The following is an 18,135-nucleotide window of genomic DNA, read 5'->3' on the forward strand; positions in this document are numbered from 1 at the left end:
TTGCTCCAAAGAATGCAATTTCCGGTGAACTTGAAGCATTAAGATTATTGAAAAAAATTTCCTTTGGCGCCAACAATGGTGCCGCTCAGGTAATAACTTTATTCAAATCCTTGTCCTAATCTACCGATCTATAGGGTTGCGATATATCAGGGACTTTCAGATATATCAAGTATGAGAGAAACAGAGACAAGTTAAAAGTGCATCTTAAATATCTTTCTAGCCAAAGCAAAGCAAAGAAACTCTCAGTCAGAGCCTTCTGTGCAAGGGGCATCACTTGAGGGGGTATGGGGGCAGGTGGTTAACCCCCCACCCCAAGACACGAAAATAGAGCCGTCTCGCATGGCAAAATTGATTTTGCAGGGCAAATGTTTTCTACCAATGGACCTGCTTTGCTGTTTTTCTTATAATTGTAATAAGAAAGAAGGTTGTGCTTGAAATTTGTTTGTTCCAAAAGTAAAATGATACAGACTACCAGTTACACGAAATGGGAGTTGCCGGCGTGAGCTTGGGCTGGATGGAATAGATTTCTAAATAGATTCTGATTTTCTTTAACTGAGGACTGAAATGCTACACCCTTTTATAATAATTGCGTCTTATTACAAAAACCATACAAAAAAGACAAGCACTGCTTGCCAGAAAACTAAGAAAGAATGGTGTAATCCAAAACGGGCGTTGCCACATAGCGTTGTACCGGGAGAGATCTGGAATCCAGTTTGTTGCTAAAGTAATGTGCCCAAATAAAAGCAGCATTTGTCAGAACAGAAATGATACAGTAAACTCGCGGATGATATAGTGTAAATTCCTGTAGGTTTTGAAGCTTATGTTGCCAGATAAAAACTGTGTTATTGATAAATATTTTTCAAAACATTAGAATACGCCTGATCGGGGCATTGCTCAAGATATGTTGTTCTATGGTTGTCATGAATATGCTGGCATAATTTGTGGCAAAGGGCCCTATTGCTCTGCTTCAAGGGAGGTTAACAAAATTTACATCCCATGGACGGCTAAAGACATTGTTCAAAGGCCATATTCAAAGCTACATTTTAACTGCCATAAGTATAAAATGTAAATGACTTTTTTCCAAGTGGTATGCCTAAATGAAATCATTCCATAGATATTTAACAGGATCATAGCCTTAAAAGCAAAATGCTTGTACAAATATGGATTGGGTGTGTAGATGAAAAAAATTGAAAGTTGGTGTTAGGATTTGTATATTGTGTTGTAGGGTTGCCAAACTTTAAGTATGTCAATTCTTCATAGATATTTGTTGCTTAATTGGCCAACACAGATAGATATGATTCGTAAAAATATCTCCACATCCACGTGTGGTTTTCAATATTGAAAATTGAGCTGAAATTTAACACAAGGTCAGTCGATTTCTTCAAACAGGAAAGCAAAACGACTTCTAGAAATATTCCTTTCGCAAACTTTGTGGTGCATTACTTTATCTAAATACATCCTAATATCAAAACCTTATATGATGTACTTTGGTCCTTAAAATTGCTGAACAACTGTTAAATTACATTCACAATTACTACCACAGGCTGAAAGCAGAGAAATGTTATGAAATTATGAAAGCATAAAAGGAAATTGCATTGTGAAATTACGGATAAGGACAAACAAATCAGTGCAACTAGATGTTTGCTTCAAATAATTGGTCCCGTTTCTTGAAAGAGAATAAAAAAGAAAGCAGATTTGAGTCATACTTCAACTTCGATTGACATATATTTCCAAGGCAACTTGATATTATGTATCTTGCTTCGTTGATATAAATTAAATATAGAAATTATTAGTAAATCAAATTATCATCCTAAACGTTATTTGTATAGCATGGAACTTACATTTGCTGATGGATCTGTAATTAAGTGACCCCAAACTATAAACCGCTCTATTTTTTGCCTGTCCAATACCCAAAGAGGGACTGGAGAGGGTAGCAATCCTAGAAGCTTATGTGTCAGAAAAATGCAATCTAGATAGTGAAAATTTCAATAAGATCACAAGTACAAAGGGAGATGTTTAATCAAAATAACAGAAACTGAGATTTGGCGAGATTCCACAAATAATGTTTTAATGCAAGGCAAATATAGCTCAAATTTGGCCACACCAAGCTCCTATCCAACGTAACACATACGGTCCTGCCAATAGAAATTGTTATGATTCGTTCAAGGCTAAAATGTTTTGAAAGGGGGCTTTGCCATTCAAGGTTTAAACCTCCGTAAATATTTTTGTAGAGGTGGAGGCTCTGGTTTTCTAAAAAGGGGAGTGTTTTACCAAGAGACGATGATGTCATTTTCTCGTTGTCTTTGTTTACTGGCACACGTCACATATTTTTTCTTGCAAATGGTGTTTATAATCAAAATACACCCGGCTTATTTCTGGCACCATTCACGAGACAGCACAGTAATTTCCCTGGATAAAATTACAAATACGATGGCCCTTAATAGTATGAATATTCCCTACAAAATTAAAAACCCAGCTGGATAAATATCATCCCAAATTCAATCAATCTTCTTACAAAAAATTAAAAGGTTAAATCATACGAGAGAATGACAAGGTTTATTTACACATTATTTAGAACATTTTATTGTCTTACGAAGTAAAAGAGTAATAATGAGACAATACAAATTGTCAGCGAAGATGGAGCAAAAGTTTGATGAATTCCTGAAAAGATAGAGAAAATAAATCAGCAATGTAAAAAGAGCAGCGATGAATTGGTCAGGTCCTAATTACAAGGTTCCTACAGACCAAAAGTTGAAAGGTGTAGTCTATTGTAACTTTTAATCGAATTTATATATATATAAAAAAAATCAAAAGTTGGAGTGTTATAATTTGGCATAAAACTGGCAACAGAGAGAAAGATAATTCTTATTCGCCATTCCATTCGTTATTATCCAATGGCTGTTGTTACGGTAGATGAAAGTCTTAGCAAAATATCAAACAGTACGAGAGACTCAATGTGTTTATACAATCATAAAATCTTCTGTATAACTTGAACTGACGAGTAGACACAAACGTTTTAGAACAATGAGCAAACAAATTTAAAGATTCGTCCATACCTGCGCTTATTGGAAGACCTGAAAATACAACAAAAGATATCATCGTTATCGAATGACGTCATCGTTAATACAAAACGGATAAAACCATCATCAATTAAAATTATATGGGTGACATTAAGAAATAAATAGATTTTTCGACAGATAGTCATTTCTAATAAAGAGAAGTCATTTCGATAGTTAGGAAGAATAAAATAGAAAAATCATGTTGTTTGGGTCATGTGACAAGTTGAGTTTGACGGATTTAACAAATATCATTTACCATTTTAACCTTTGAAAATATATATACTGATCAATATAAAATTATCAACACAACTATAATTAAAGAGTTTGCTCAATAATAAACAACATTAGATCTAGTGAGAAAGATCTTTTTTCGAGATAGAAGGTGTTCGAGATAAAGGGCATTCATGATAGCAATGAATCAATGGGCTCACTCACAAGGATTGTATTTCCCTAACTGCTTGTTTTTGGCACGTTGTTGAAGTTGATGCTTGTAGTATGTTGCGTTGGGAGAGCCACGGTTATCTGAAAAAATACGGAAAAGATCAATGAAATTATATGCAACGTATAGTGTGTGGAGAACACAATGCAAAAGAGAACACAGGGCATAAGAGAACACAGGGCATAAGAGAACACAGGGCATAAGAGAACACAGTGCATAAGAGGAAAGAGGCGATTAAGCTGAAAGAAATGCCTTACTTGGATTGATTAAAGAGAGGGAACCAACATTAGCGACCGTAGGTCAGTAAAGTATTGAAAGCTATACAAATAAAATGATAAAAATGTCCATCTCATAGAAAAGAATATTCAGTTTTGAGGACATATTGCTGATAGTACATACCTAGGACGTAAAAAGAGACAGATCTGCAGACTTTTGAAGACAAAGTGCCTTTTATGTATCGAATTTGCCAGGAAGCGATTCTTAAGGTATTTGCGATAAAGGTCTGAATATCCGTTCTAGAATAAATATTTCAACATAATAAGATATATGTAATCCAACACCTTGCAATATACATATGTTCAGATTTTGTACTGTAGATATTGTAATATATTGCAATGAAAAAAGGGGAATATATTTGAACATAGATAGCGCTTTATATTTTAAACAATCTTTTGGTGGTATAAAACTTGAAAATAGCTTTTAAAAAAGCAAACATTTAGTAAACTAAAGCTTTCCACAAGCTTTAGTTTACTAAATGTTTGCTCTTTTCAAAGCTATTTTCAAGCTTTATATTTTCTAAAATATTGTTACTCAAAATAGTGTTATATGGTATTTTACAAAGAGTGTTATACCTTGTAGCATCTAGGTATTTTGACATGCTTTGATACAATATAGAAAAACAATGCAATGCAGGTAAAGTAACTGTTTACTGCTAGCAAACTGATGGCAGATAACAAGCCGTTGTACAAAAACTAACTTGCAAGTTTGTCTAGCCATGTGAATCTTAAATCACGTATGCACAACTTTCAAAATATTGCGAATTATCTAAATGAAAACGAATCAAAAGTTCTGTGTCTCGTTGAAACGATGCTCCTTAAATTTTTCTACACTGGAAGACATTTTCAAATGTTTGGAGTTTCAGTTACAATTGCATTTTTGCATGCACCCAGGATGAAAAACCTGGGGAAACGATTACGTTTTTATTTGTCAATTCTACGTGTAGACGGGTCTACGCAATACAAAAAGACCTTGGCTATTTTAGATATCCGAACAAATAAAGTGCACGTTAACTATGTTGCAACAAGCTTATCTCCAAAACGATTTTTAAGGTCTTGTTAATAACATATTATTCTTTAAATACGGTAAAAAGATGACCGATAAGAAAAAGTGCTGCTTCAAGAGGTTCATTTCAGTATATTTTTATAAACTGTCTTTATATTAGGTTTAATTATCTAAAAGCTTAACCAATAACAACAAATGGAGGCTCTTTATCAGCATTTAAAATATATACTTGAAAGAATTTTGAAATTATTTAATAGCTGATGTTTATAGAGAATGATTAAAGACAACAATGTTAAGATGCAAAATTTAAAGACAATTTTATAAAGGCATGTTAAAGTTATTGTGTTATATTTTTTTTAAAAGGGAAATTACGCTTTCTAATTTAGGTTTACAATTTGCGTTTTAATTTCAACTTTAAATTAATGAGTTTTGATCTAAAGGTCTAATTTGCAGAATGGCTTCAATTGGGCGTTCTTTAGCAACGGAGAAAAGATTGGAAGTTTAAGATTATTCAGTAGTTTTAGGTTCCTTATTTGCAGAAATACTCGAAGCCTAAAGTGTGATCAAGATTATTTAATTGATCGGCAACCTGTTATTATTGAAGCAAAAACTTAATATACTTTGAATGCTTAAAATGCATCTTTAATAGTGCAGGCACCGTTGCTTGAAATGCCTTAAATTTAATTTGCAGTTCTCTTGCATTATTTGATAATCAAAGGACACTTTCAGATATAGATATTTTATGCTATTTAATAATTAGTTGTCATCTATTTTATAATTTGAGACTAGCAAGAAAACATAGGTGCACTTTCATTACCCATTAAGTGTCTAGTTTAATATATACTTGAACATCTAAAAATACGAGTTTTAGGCATATGGCTTTTAAGCTTGCTTGGTTAATCTTGGTTCTACAAGCAGTTCTGGCGAGCAGCAGAGAGGGTGAGCCGATTGTGACCGGCTTTGTTGAGTTTCATTCCCGTGCGGGCAGCCTTACTTATTAAAAGGAACGTCTTCTGGGAATGTCAGATCAATTTGAGCAACTGCAGCAATTGAATCTGGGATGATGTCAGCACAGGCTAAGCGAGGGGCTCCAGCATTTTCAGTATGCACGGTGATTGAACGGCCGATAACTGAAAGAGGCAAATCAAAAATGGTGTTACCTACACACAGAAACCAACAACCCCAAAAAACGAAATTATCAAGTGAAACCACCCTAAGGGAATTCAACCTATCGACTGTTTTTATTTTCTTTTTATTTTCGTCAAAATAATGTAGCTTAACAAAAATGGCTGTTTAAGCAGAATGGGCACTGAAGGCAATGGCTTCCCGGCAGAATTATCTACAGCTGAAATAAGACTATTGGCCTATCAAAACTTCGTAGAATAATACTCTCCAGTAACAAATAATGGAGAAGCAAACAAGATCTTAAAAATATCTACTAGAAAAATTTCCAAAAGCCAGACCGATATTCGCGGCAAGCTATTCCTACCAGTGTCTCAGACCAGGTCTACACGGATACATTTTCAAAAGACATCTCATGTTAATTTTGAACTTTTCATCTAAAAATACGCTGATGTAAATATGGCCTTCGTTGCACTCTCATTACCGGGAGGCCAAATATTGGAAACCAAAAATATATCACTACTTTGTGCAAAACCAAAAACTTTACATCTTGAGTCAATTTAGATAGCCTCTTGAAAAATACTGAAATTAAAGATAACATCCTGACTGTTTTCTAAGTCGAAGCTAACAAATTAGTTAGGAATTATTTAACTTCTTGCTTCGGTTTTGTAAATATGATGGTTAGCCTATCCGCTTAAACCAAAAAAACAAATTTTTAAATCAGTCGATGGAGAAGTGGTTCTATGCATATAAAAGATGGTGTTACATGCAACATAGCGAAGAGAGCTAGCAACAAATGTGACAAACTAACCTGATGTTGCGCTGAACAAAGGAGTGTTTACGTCCAAGTAGTATTGCTTGCCACCTCCAATGTTATACTTAGCTTGCTTTGCACTCAGGTCTCCCAATTCGCACCGGAATTGGGTATCTGGGGAGCACTCTTTTGAATATGTACCCTTCAAAAATAGAGGATACAGTTAAATGTACAATAAGAACTTTAATGGTATCATGGAGTCACTTTTGAGGCTGGGTGCATAGGCCTAAATTTTTACTGAAACTCCAAGGAAAGGTGTAAGATTATTTACTGTCTTTCCTGTGAAAATGTGAAATCTGAGTTATGATATTCTTATTGTTTTCTATTCCACAATTTACACGAAAAATGGTAAATTTGAACAAGAAAAAATCAAAGTGGGAGCTATAGTGAAATGAACTCACAGTGGCGTTAACTTTGTATGGATTGTAATGCGGCCCAACACTCTTGCATCGCTCATTGATGGCAGATTTCCAGTCACTTCCAACTGGCTCTATATGCACGTGCCAGTTGTGGTTCTTTGTCTGTAAAAATGAAAAAGAAAGCGTGTGTCTACAATACAAGAGACAAATCCTGGTAGCTTACAGATACTTTGCATTGCATTATTTGGTAAAATACAATTATGGGTTTTACTAAAGCTCTCCGTCTGACACTCTTCAGAGTATAAAATTTTAGAACATAGATCGAAAATTCTACACTAGGAAATATATATACCCAGTTGTGGATCGAAATAGGCCAATTAGAAACACGAGCACATGACTGTTGTGGTTGCCCAATTAGTGCCGCTTGCCTGTTGAAAATGTAACCAAAGGAGTCCTAACGTGAAAACGAACTCCTTCTATCTACACAAATAAGGGTTTCCTTGAACAAAGCTCTGTAACAGTTTTGGCTTAAAAGCAGATGGACTTGGGGTGCTGAGACAACTTAAGGGGCCGAGTGCATATCCCATTGGCCACTTCTTATCTATTTTAAAACACAAAGATTTTATCATTTGTATGACTGTACCAAAAACAAGGGTTTTTAACCCGTCGGAGCCCGGGGATGGTGGCACTCGATCAAGACCAATTATTCTCAAGATGTGGGGGGAGGGCTAATCTCAATTTGGGGGCCTGTTAATAATGAAAAACATACTTACGTTCTGTGATGATGAACTTTTGTAATCCAGTTTCATTGTAATTCCTGTATCCGTCATAATACCATCTGGTAGCATAAATTGAATCTGATGAAAAAATAGTTAAAGACAAGAGTCAAGCCTGATAATATTAATGGAAACGATAGCTTAATTGAAAGTAAGCCTATATCATACACCATATATCATTCGTTGATTTTCTGACACGGAAAGGATGTTGCAGTACAAGTTGTAGTGCAAAAACAAGGATGTTGCAGTACAAGCAGTACAACAACAAACAGAAAGAAAGAAAGAATTGCTTCTTCAGGAAAATAGGTAATAGAAATCGTTGTATCAGAAGAAGGCTACATCATCGTGAGCGAGTTTGGCCGTCGGTGTATCGGTGTAAATTGCTTAGCCTACAATACACTTCTAACAGGAAGGGATAACTAAGGGTAGCTACACACAACCTCAATTGTAATTTAATTTGAGCAGGGAATAGGCAAGAAAAGCACCTTTTTCCCTATAATGAGCTGAGATGCCACCTCTTAATTTAAGCATCAAAGGTACGAGGAAGTATGGTAATGGTGAAATCAACTGATAAATATGCACATTTACAAACAGAATGAGAGTTGGAGGGCTAGGAAAAACGAACAATACGCTTGTAATGAGTATGAAGGCACAGCATTTTAACCACAAATTCTCATAAAAACAAAATTCCCCAGCACTGGGCTTAAGACGGGCACCAGAAAAAGTGTGATGAAGAATGTCACAAAAGACCATCAACATTAGCAAACAATATCAATGTCCCTCGTGAAATGGAGTTCGGTTAAACTTTATTCAATCATCATTCAATGTAGTAATTGTAATTGCTGCAACAGTGATGCAATAACTATTGAAAGAGTAACTTTCAAAAGTAGTTGCATCTCAAGTTTATCAAATGACATTTTAGAAATACTTATCAGTACAATAAATGCCCAAGAAAGCAGAATGGGCTAACAGGTTATGTAGCACGATAAATAAATGGCAAGGATATCAACAATAGCAGTAACATTTGACAAAAACTCCAGTAAAATTAATTTCATTAACATTTTACTGAATAGAGCCTGTAAAGAGACTTAGTTTTGAAGGAAAAATCACAGCCTATATGAACTCAAATTTATGTGTCATAGTATGACATGTAAACTAATGAAAAAAATTTATATTAGACTGTAATTTCTTAATCTACATAAAGCTCTAGGGCATTGGTACTATGGCGAGGGCATATCTAAACTGCGAAGGAGACTAAATTGCGATGGAGATAATAGAGGGCGAAGGAAAAATAATAAATTTGTTTGAAAAGTCAAAACTCTCCATCCAATAGCGTACTTCAGGTTTGCTTTTCGTTGAAATAACAGTACCGCTGTGCCTGGTATTGTAAACGCCTGCACATTAAATAGAGAGGTGGTGCAGTGGTAGTTATCTGAAAAGATTAGATTTGCCCTCGCAGTAGAACGAATGCCTTACCGCTTTAACAAAGATGACTTTAGGAGAGGCTAGTAGTTCGTTTGTCCGCAGGGGATGGCGGCAAACCTTCTCAAGTTTCACAAGATTTGCATTTGCTACTTCCTCTTAGAAAATCGAAGTAAAAGTAATCTACAGGCAGAAAAGGTATTTAAAGTAGGTTTTGGGCCTTTAGGAAGTTAAAGTTTCTCAGTTGAGAAACGAGTATTTGGCAAATTAATTTTGATTAGATAAATTTGCATGTCTTATTTGCATCATCTATGCATACCTAAACAATGCAAGCACAATATCTGAGGTAAGCAGCAACGTATTGAAGAAATGAATCGAAGTTTCAAAGAATATTAAATCGGATCCAGACAAAACCGTACTTGAAGCAGCCTTAGAATTCAATTCTGTGTTCATCGTGAATTTTGTTTCACGACGGCGAGTTTTTGCGAATTGTACCAATTTTGTTAAAAATATGCCTTTTGGCTTTCAGTTCATGATAATAAACGGAAAACTTAAGAATTTTTTAAATAAATATGGGCCGTATCTGCAAAAGCTTCTCAAACTTTCGGTGACTGTAACACTTGTTTCTTATAAACGGGTTTCAGCAATGTGTGTGTATTCTGAATAAAGCTTGTACATACCAAATTCACGGTTCCCTGTAAACCAGAGGTTGTAGTAAAATTTGCAGTTGCGGACAGCTGCTTTGACGACGCGTCCGGGAGGATATTTGCACAAACCCATCTGGAGCCGGAGGCATCGTTCCGGTGAATAACCAATCCCCGGTTCAAAATGCCGTACCGACCAAACAGGTCCATCTGTACATCGACGACTTCTTTATGCACTGATGACAATCCTACTAAATTTCCAAACTTGCCACTTATGTCGCCAACTTCATATTTGTCCATTGTAACTAAAAATTCATTTAAGAAATTCAATAAACTGTCCAAAGAAAAGAAACATGATATAAAACCGGCTTAAATTTATGTGAATATTAATAACTTAGAGAGAAAGGTCATACACTGAATAAATTATTGGCAATACTATTTGGTCTCACTGCTTAAACGACTTGTCTGCTATATTGAGTCTTGATTTGAAGATAATCATATCAAGATATATATCTTGGCAAATTTTGCCTTCAAGATTACATGAAAGAGCAGGACCACATTGATATAAATTAAAACAGAAAAATATTTTACACTAGTAATAATAAACTGGAAAATTGCTGCTGTACCAATATTGGTATGCGCTCAAATTGCTCCACTTTTTACACAATCTTGAATTTTTTACTGCAAAAGGTTTTAGCTTGGTCTTTTGCACCTATTCCTCGTTGGGGTCACATGCTATTCAAATGTACTAATGCTAGCGTTAAAAACTGGATGACAGTGGAGGTAGGGGGAGGGGGGGGGGATAAACGACAAAACTGAAAACTGTGCGGGCAAAAACTGAGCGACTCTGTAATGCTTACCATTAGCCCCATCAACAGGGTAGCTGGAATCCTTGACCACTTTGTATGGATTCAAATGCCCCCCAACAACTGCATTTGCACAAGGGCTGGAAACAGGGGCAGGACTGGGAATGGGATACTCGTGCACATGAATTCCATTGGCTTTGTTTGCTAGGCCATCTATCGCAAATTTGATGACTGTAGGATGGTATGGGGAATCTTGCTTGAATGATACTGAGCCGCTAACACCATCGTGTTTACCTGATGAAAAGGAGGCTGCTAGAGAAACAGAACCTCCTTTTAAAATGTTAGTACAAGCAACCGGAGATCCTGAAACATCACGAATAACAAGTGCATGGCCAAAAACGTTTTCTACGGCTAAGTTCCCATCAATAAGTCGGAATGGTTTTTTGAGACTGTTACTGTTAGCAATACCGACTGAGATGTTGGCAAGCTTCGAAGACAAATCTCCCATTTCACACGCCAAAGGCTCATATATGCTGCAAGTGCCATTGCCTTTGCTACCACTTGAGTACACCGCGGTGAGTTTCGAACAGTCATTAAAATCTGACGATGAGGAGGAGCTTATGAACCTGCAAAAAACAGATATGATGTGAAGATTGTGGAATAGAACAAATAACCGCGCTGGAATGACACGTGAGTGGGAAATATGCGCAAATTTGGTACCGTATGATTGAAGATGTATCAATTGCTCATCAAATAATACGGAACAACACAAATACACCAAGAAGAACAGTTTGGCGCAGCTTTGCAGCATTTTCAAATGCATAGTTCTTTTCAATTTAGAAAAAAATCGTGTCTAAATAAGGAAAGATCTTACAACGGATGGGCTACAAAGCAAATATGGTAACATCGATCCAGAAACACTGACAAAAATCATTCGTCGTTACAGCTTGTGAGTTATTAATGAAATCCTGGAATGATTCTGACAATAATGTACATCTATCACGCTACCTTTGCCACTCGAGCAAAGACTTTAAGGGCAGTACGGCTTGGTGAAAATCTTTAATGAAGAATAGCCCCAAGGCGACAAAGAATCAATGAATCCTTATAAAGGAGTTTGTCTCTTATCATAGCTTCTGGGTGTACATAGACAAAGTCTATCTCATGCAGCGCAGGTTCGAGCACATGAATACACTTCGTTCATTCTCAACATAACATTCATGATATGAGCCAACATAACTCAAAAAATACATTCAAACTAACGCAATACATTAACACCAAGCCCTTATAAAGCCTTGACCCTTTAACGATTTAAAACATAGCATTGGATCATAGTTGTAATTCCTTGAAAATCGTCACACTAATTTGTAATACCACGCCAATATCTTATCTGAGGTTCAGCGAGAGACCCTACACTATCTCTTATTTTACTTTCACTGAGCTAAAATTACGTTTGGTTAAGAGAACTAGTAATAGTTGACAATCAAAGAGCGGCGGAGATATCCGGCGGAGAACGAGCTTCTGATTACTTTCCCCCAGAAATTTTGGCGGAATGTTTTTAGCTTTAACAGTATTGGCGTGGCATTGGCGTGGCGCTGCATCAAATTTATAAATTAATGACTGAAATTGGCGTTGCACATCATTCAGATCAACGAAGATAATTTCACAACTTTCTCTTCGAGATGAAAATTAAATTCCAACCTCGCTTAAGGCAATTTGAATTGAACAATAAAATGGAACCTTAAATATTTTCGGCTAGTTTTTCTTGCCCCTTCGGTTTTGGCGGGTATTTTTGCCCTAGGAAAATGCTGGCGGAAATGTCCCGCGGAGAGAAAAAATGGAATGTACCCTGGATCCAAATAAAGTCAAAGCCAAACGATCGATCCATTATCCAGGACAAAATTGTTGTGAGACAAAATGCAATTTTTGCAATTGTCTACTTTATGTTGCCCCTGTAAATTCGAATCCCCCCTTTTTCCCCGAATCAATGTTAGATTTGTAGTTCTATCATTGCTTCTTCAAAATAATGCATTCAACATTGAATTGGGGGAGGGGGAGTTATTTTTCAAAGGAAAGAGAAAATATCTACTTTCATTGAAAGTCTCAACTATTTTTGTCCGGGATTGCAGCATTTGACCATTTGGCTGGATGGTCTTACCCATTTCGAATTAATTTTGGATTAAGATAAATTATTTTTCAAAGTAGTTGAAAAGTGACGTTTAATAGTTTGCATATACAGATTGAATATATAAAGGAGTTTTTTCATTTGAGCGTGGGTACAGCTGATAATTTAATTTGTCAAAATTGCAACTCGTAATTAATAAAGCGAAAGAGATTTTCTTCAACCTAACTTGAAAAAGGGAAGAGCACGAGTTTTGTTTGTGTTTCAAAATCCCCATTTCTTCAGTATTTTATTAGATGTGAAGCTGCCTTTTTTTTCTAAGTAACGCACCAATCGACTTTGGGTTTCTTTTTGATAAATATTTAATAAAGCTTTAGATTGTTTGCCCAGGTTATCCAAACAAGGATCGTGTTGGGTTACGGCGCAAAAAGAAACGAGGAAAGCATGAAGCAATTAGTATCAACCAAAAAACAGAACCAGGCGTAATTGAGGCAGCCGTGGCCCCTAGGGATTTTTTAGTTCGGGGCCCCCAAAGCTAATCAACAGCAGTTCCATTCATTTAGACCAATATATCACACAGACTTTAGGCCCGTTGAACTCGTTTATAATATCCAGTATACCAGCTTCAAAGTAAAATTACAAAGAAAATTTTTTGCTGGGGGCCCCTAAAGGTTGGGGGCCTATAGTTTTTTAACTAAATGTAACTTAAGTCCGTTACGCCACTGAATAAAACTTTCTCTCTACACATTGCTCACATTGTCAATATAGCAAAAGGAAATTGTTTGCCTTTGCTGCAAACACTATTTCATTTCCTTTTAAATTACTTTCAAAGACAGAATCATAAAACAAATTGTCCTTTCATGCGATCACAATAGGGAAGTTGAGTGACGTTAGTAAAGTAGATAAGTAGTTAAGTAGGAAGGAATTGGCCATTTAGGAATATCGGAACGAAGCTGGGAGTGGTCAGGCGGATACTGGACCTAGAAGGAAGGAGGGGAAATTATCCCTGTATCCGTTTGCTGTTCTATGCGAATTGTGTGTTGCAATGTTGCCAGCACATGGGCTCCGACAAAGGTTGAAAAGTAAGGGGGCCAAGGGAAAATTTAACACCCATAACAAAAGATTTTGAAAAAGACTCAAAAAAGACGCAAAAAAGTGGGGGGGGCCAAGGCCCCCCCCCCTTCGTCGGAGGCCCTGCAGCAAGCAGCAAGAGAATCTATCAAACAAAGATATGAAATCTACGGCTTGACAGCGCTAACACTTAAATGATGGTGCACTCTGTTCGTGCATTCAGATAAACCTCCAAATGGTCTGTATAATAAATAGTGTTTTGGAGAAAGGATTAAAATTCTTCATGTAACAAATGAAAAAATGAACTATAAGAGAGAGAAGAATAACACAGTAGCATATCCTTGATAATCACCTTGTTTGTAAAAAGAAGTTGTAAGAAATGCATGCCAGGCGGCTACAAGCTGGAGGGTATTAAAAAACACAACAATAGTGCATTGGCTTTCAACAATATGATGACATTGCATCATCTTTGGTAGAGTAAATGTGAAAACACCTTGTGACACCATTCAATGGAAACATGGTCTTATTTTGCCACAGCCAATGATACCATACTAAGGTAACATCAAGGAATTGAGCTTCAGAAATCTCTAATGGTTTTAGACTAAACAAATTAGAAAGCTTAAACTTTCTTTCTTCAACAAAACCTTCTTTAGACACCATGGAGATCCTTTAGTCTATTTTTTCCAACTCTTTGTTTAATGTCAATCTTGAGATTTGCCAGTTTCACAATTGGTAATTATTTAAGACCATTAAATGATAGCTTTTTTTTCTTCAAAGCTCCACTGCAAAAGTATGTTGAAAATGTGACAGAAATAAGAATGCTTTCTGGCATGCATGCCTAAGTTGATCTGATGCCATTTCCTTAACTGATAAAGCTATCCATTGCTGTTGAGAAAGGGCAGTGCAACGGTTCCTTCCAGCATAAGAAACATTCTGCCATCGGTCAACATCTTTTAGAAAACCCAGATTGTGCAAAACTCTATAATGACAACATGTTTTGGATGTTTCTTATTCTGACGTTTTATGCTCTGAGGAGTGTCAGACGAAAAAGCTTTTAGTATGTCGTGAAATGTTTGCTTTTTTCAAAGCCATTTTCAAATTCTGTACCGCAAAAAAATTGTTCACATTTTTTAGAAGTGGTGCATGAGGCAGTGATTTTTCAGGAGTTTCCTGTTCGATTTGTTTTTTTCCTTCATATCACAAGGTGTTCAAGGTTAACTTTTGGAGCTTTACTGATTTCTGCCACTGAAACCGATAAGATGTTTAAAGCTCTAAGAAATATAAAGAAAATTTGCAAAGTCTTACCATCCATGGTTATCAGAGCCTTTGGCCCTACCATCAGTGTAATACAATTCTCCAACAACTAGAACACCACTTTTACTATCATTCTTGTCTTGTAAAAATCTTACTTCTCCAGAAACAAGCCCATTGAGCCTGGCTGTTGCATAGATGACCTCTTTGTCAAATGGGAGGATAGGAGCACAACCAATCACAACTGAAGTGACTCTGTTCCTTACCACTACTGTACGACCTAGAAAAGAAGCACAAACTTAAATTCAAACTCAAACTTTATAGCAATATAGTTACTTACAATGGCTAGTACTTGAACAAATTTTCAGCATAATGCAGATTTTAATAATGAATAATTAGCATGATTTTAATAAATTATTATAAAATGTTGAGGGACAGGCAAAAAGAACTCTAAAAGAGCTATCAAAGCCAGCTTTCCTAATTATTTGCTATCCAAAAAATAAAGTCCTTACTGAGCTACAGTTGCTTCAAAACCTGAGTTCATTTATCACACATCAAAATAATCAATCCTCTGTAAAAAACTAATCTGAAGGTTTCTAAAACATTGTCACAAAAAGTTGCTTTACCAAAAATAAAAATTTGATACATTTGGATAGGAAAAGGATATAATAGAAAAGCAAATTGTTTGCACTGCATACCAAGGATACTGTCTCTTCCATATGCCTTCAATTGAGTATTAGTAACAGCCATCTTGTATGTGAATGGTCCATGCTTTTCAGTCAAGTTACCATTAGAAATCAAAGCTCCAACTTGAGCTGAGCTGCAACTGTCATGGGCATTGCCATTGTACACCATTGGGTATGAGTAGATGCCAAGACCCAATTCTCCAGAAAATGGATCCATTTGCACTTTGATATCAAGAGGCTGATTTTGCTCTTTTTGTAGAAACATTATTGCACCCCGTAGCCCTCCCATACTGAACCTGGCTTGTAAAATGTACTTTGGAATTGATGTCCCATTTTGTGAAGACACCAGCTCTGAAAAGAAAAAAAACTTCATGATCATGTTACATTCACAAGAAATCCTAGTTGAAATTGTAGAAAAATCCTCAGTACTCAAAAAGGTGTGTCTTTTCAATTTTTCAACTTCAATAACAGGGATGTAATGGTGGAGGAGGGGCTCAGGGGGTGCAGCCCCCCTTGTTAAAATTTTTCAAAAAAAGTAGGGAGCTCAGCCTCCCTCATTGCTTTTGCTTGGATACAGCCAAGAATCATATAATGCAAAGAAAGCTGTGAAGAAGTAAAAAATTGTTACTCTACCAATGGTCAGCCATTGAAAACTAAACCAGAAAAGGAAAAGAGAAACAACTGAAAGATTTAAAGGCATTGCAAGCTTTATATGCATGAAAATGCACACAAAGTTTGCCATATACAGATAGAAAATTCTTGAACGATTTCTTACTGAGTACGTTTAGTTGCAGTTTTGTATAGACAGTTGGTTTTCAAGAAATGCCTGAATCAACAAACGGTGCTATTATTTGACTCTGTCTTGTCTAGTTTTAATATTTCATGCACTACACTGGATGCTCTTATTTTTTGGATAATTTTAGGCTCGGGTGTTCTTAAAGCTGTAATTATTTTAAAATTGATGTTCTTTACCTGCGAGCTATCAATACTTTCCAAGACCAGTGAACAACAGTTCTGCATGACATTTTTTGTAGCACTGCTCGTTAGCTGATAAAATCCCATTCAATTCAAAATCCAACCAATGGATGGGTCATTATTATTAAAAAGAAAGTTCTTCCTTATCGATGCCATAAAAATTTTAGATGCGTTTCTCGCCATTCTTGGAATGCCATATCTCAAAATTTTCCTCGCCGCCAACCATAATGGCGGCTTTTACTGAACCCCCGAGCAATATAAACAATTTGCCTCCTCACTTGCAATAAAGTCCCCCCTCCCCCCTGCACTCTTCCCCATAGATTTGATGCTCTCATCTCAGCTGGCGCCCAACACAGTCAATGTACCTGGCTGCTCAAACAATGTTTAGAAAAACATCAACCCTCACCATGGTCAAATTGCACTGATTACATGACAAAAACAACTTAGAAATTTCATAGAGCCCCCCTTGATAAAATTTTACGACTACATTCTTTTTTAATAACTCTATTTTTCTGGCACTACGAAAGTAATTGTGAGTTCCTATTCTATTTCACGTTTAGGAATATCAGGTTGCTCTGGTTTCTTACTGCCCTCCCTCCTCCCCCGGACATTTGAAATTTGTGATGCGTTATTTCTTGCGGATGCAGCCGCTCTATGGCAACTAAAATCAGAGTGAGCAGTCCACATTATTCAATAATTTATTTGAAATTGACTGAAAAACCCGACTTGAGAATGTGAACAAAACAAATAAAAAATCATGCAATTGTACTTTAACCGATTTGATCCTAACTATTGAATAAAAAAACAGCTTACCAGCAAAGCAAATGAGAACCACCAAAAGAATCTGTCTCATGTCAATTTTTTTGTCGTTACTGTGAAACTCTTCCGGGTTACAACCTTCTCTGTTGACTTGGAGTTTGGCACTGAGATCCGATGTCTGAGCCAAATTAACTTATTTTCTAAGAAACAAGAAACCTAAAGTTTAGGAATACTCGAATTTCTCTAGAGATAAGCTTTATTTTTCTTTACAAACTTAACTATACTTGCTGGTAGTTTTAGAACGAAGCAATGATCCTTCGAACATCCACCAGCAGCAGATCTGAAAGACCGCATGGGAAGACGGGGAACCCTGTGCCGCTACCACAGGGAGATCCAGTAAATTCTTTGTGATCATTTGTGGAACTTTGTTTTGTCAATAGCAAGCAAACAAAAAGATTTACACCAACCAAACATTTTATAATAACGATTGTATCTCTTTGTTGAGCTTTTTATTCCATAGGAATAGTCTAGTGAAGTATGCTTGTGTTAAGT

General features: G+C 36.2%; 1 protein-coding gene across 1 annotated transcript; it reads right to left on the reverse strand.

Moving 5' to 3' along the window:
- Window positions 1-2,565: 2,565 nt before the first annotated feature.
- Window positions 2,566-17,936, reverse strand: LOC135696051 (uncharacterized). Its single transcript, XM_065215320.2, has 13 exons — window positions 17,638-17,936; window positions 15,862-16,200; window positions 15,218-15,443; window positions 10,777-11,348; window positions 9,953-10,221; window positions 7,848-7,931; window positions 7,117-7,236; window positions 6,713-6,857; window positions 5,774-5,909; window positions 3,898-4,013; window positions 3,495-3,581; window positions 3,057-3,074; window positions 2,566-2,661 (listed from the first exon to the last, which is right to left on the reverse strand). The coding sequence occupies exons 1-13, from the start codon at window positions 17,675-17,677 to the stop codon at window positions 2,582-2,584; spliced, it is 2,232 nt and encodes a 743-aa protein (XP_065071392.2). The 5' UTR covers window positions 17,678-17,936; the 3' UTR covers window positions 2,566-2,581.
- Window positions 17,937-18,135: the final 199 nt, after the last annotated feature.

Source organism: Rhopilema esculentum, chromosome 14, assembly GCF_057945365.1.
Source record: "Rhopilema esculentum isolate cy_ngs chromosome 14, ASM5794536v1, whole genome shotgun sequence".
Taxonomy (NCBI): Eukaryota; Metazoa; Cnidaria; class Scyphozoa; order Rhizostomeae; family Rhizostomatidae; genus Rhopilema; species Rhopilema esculentum.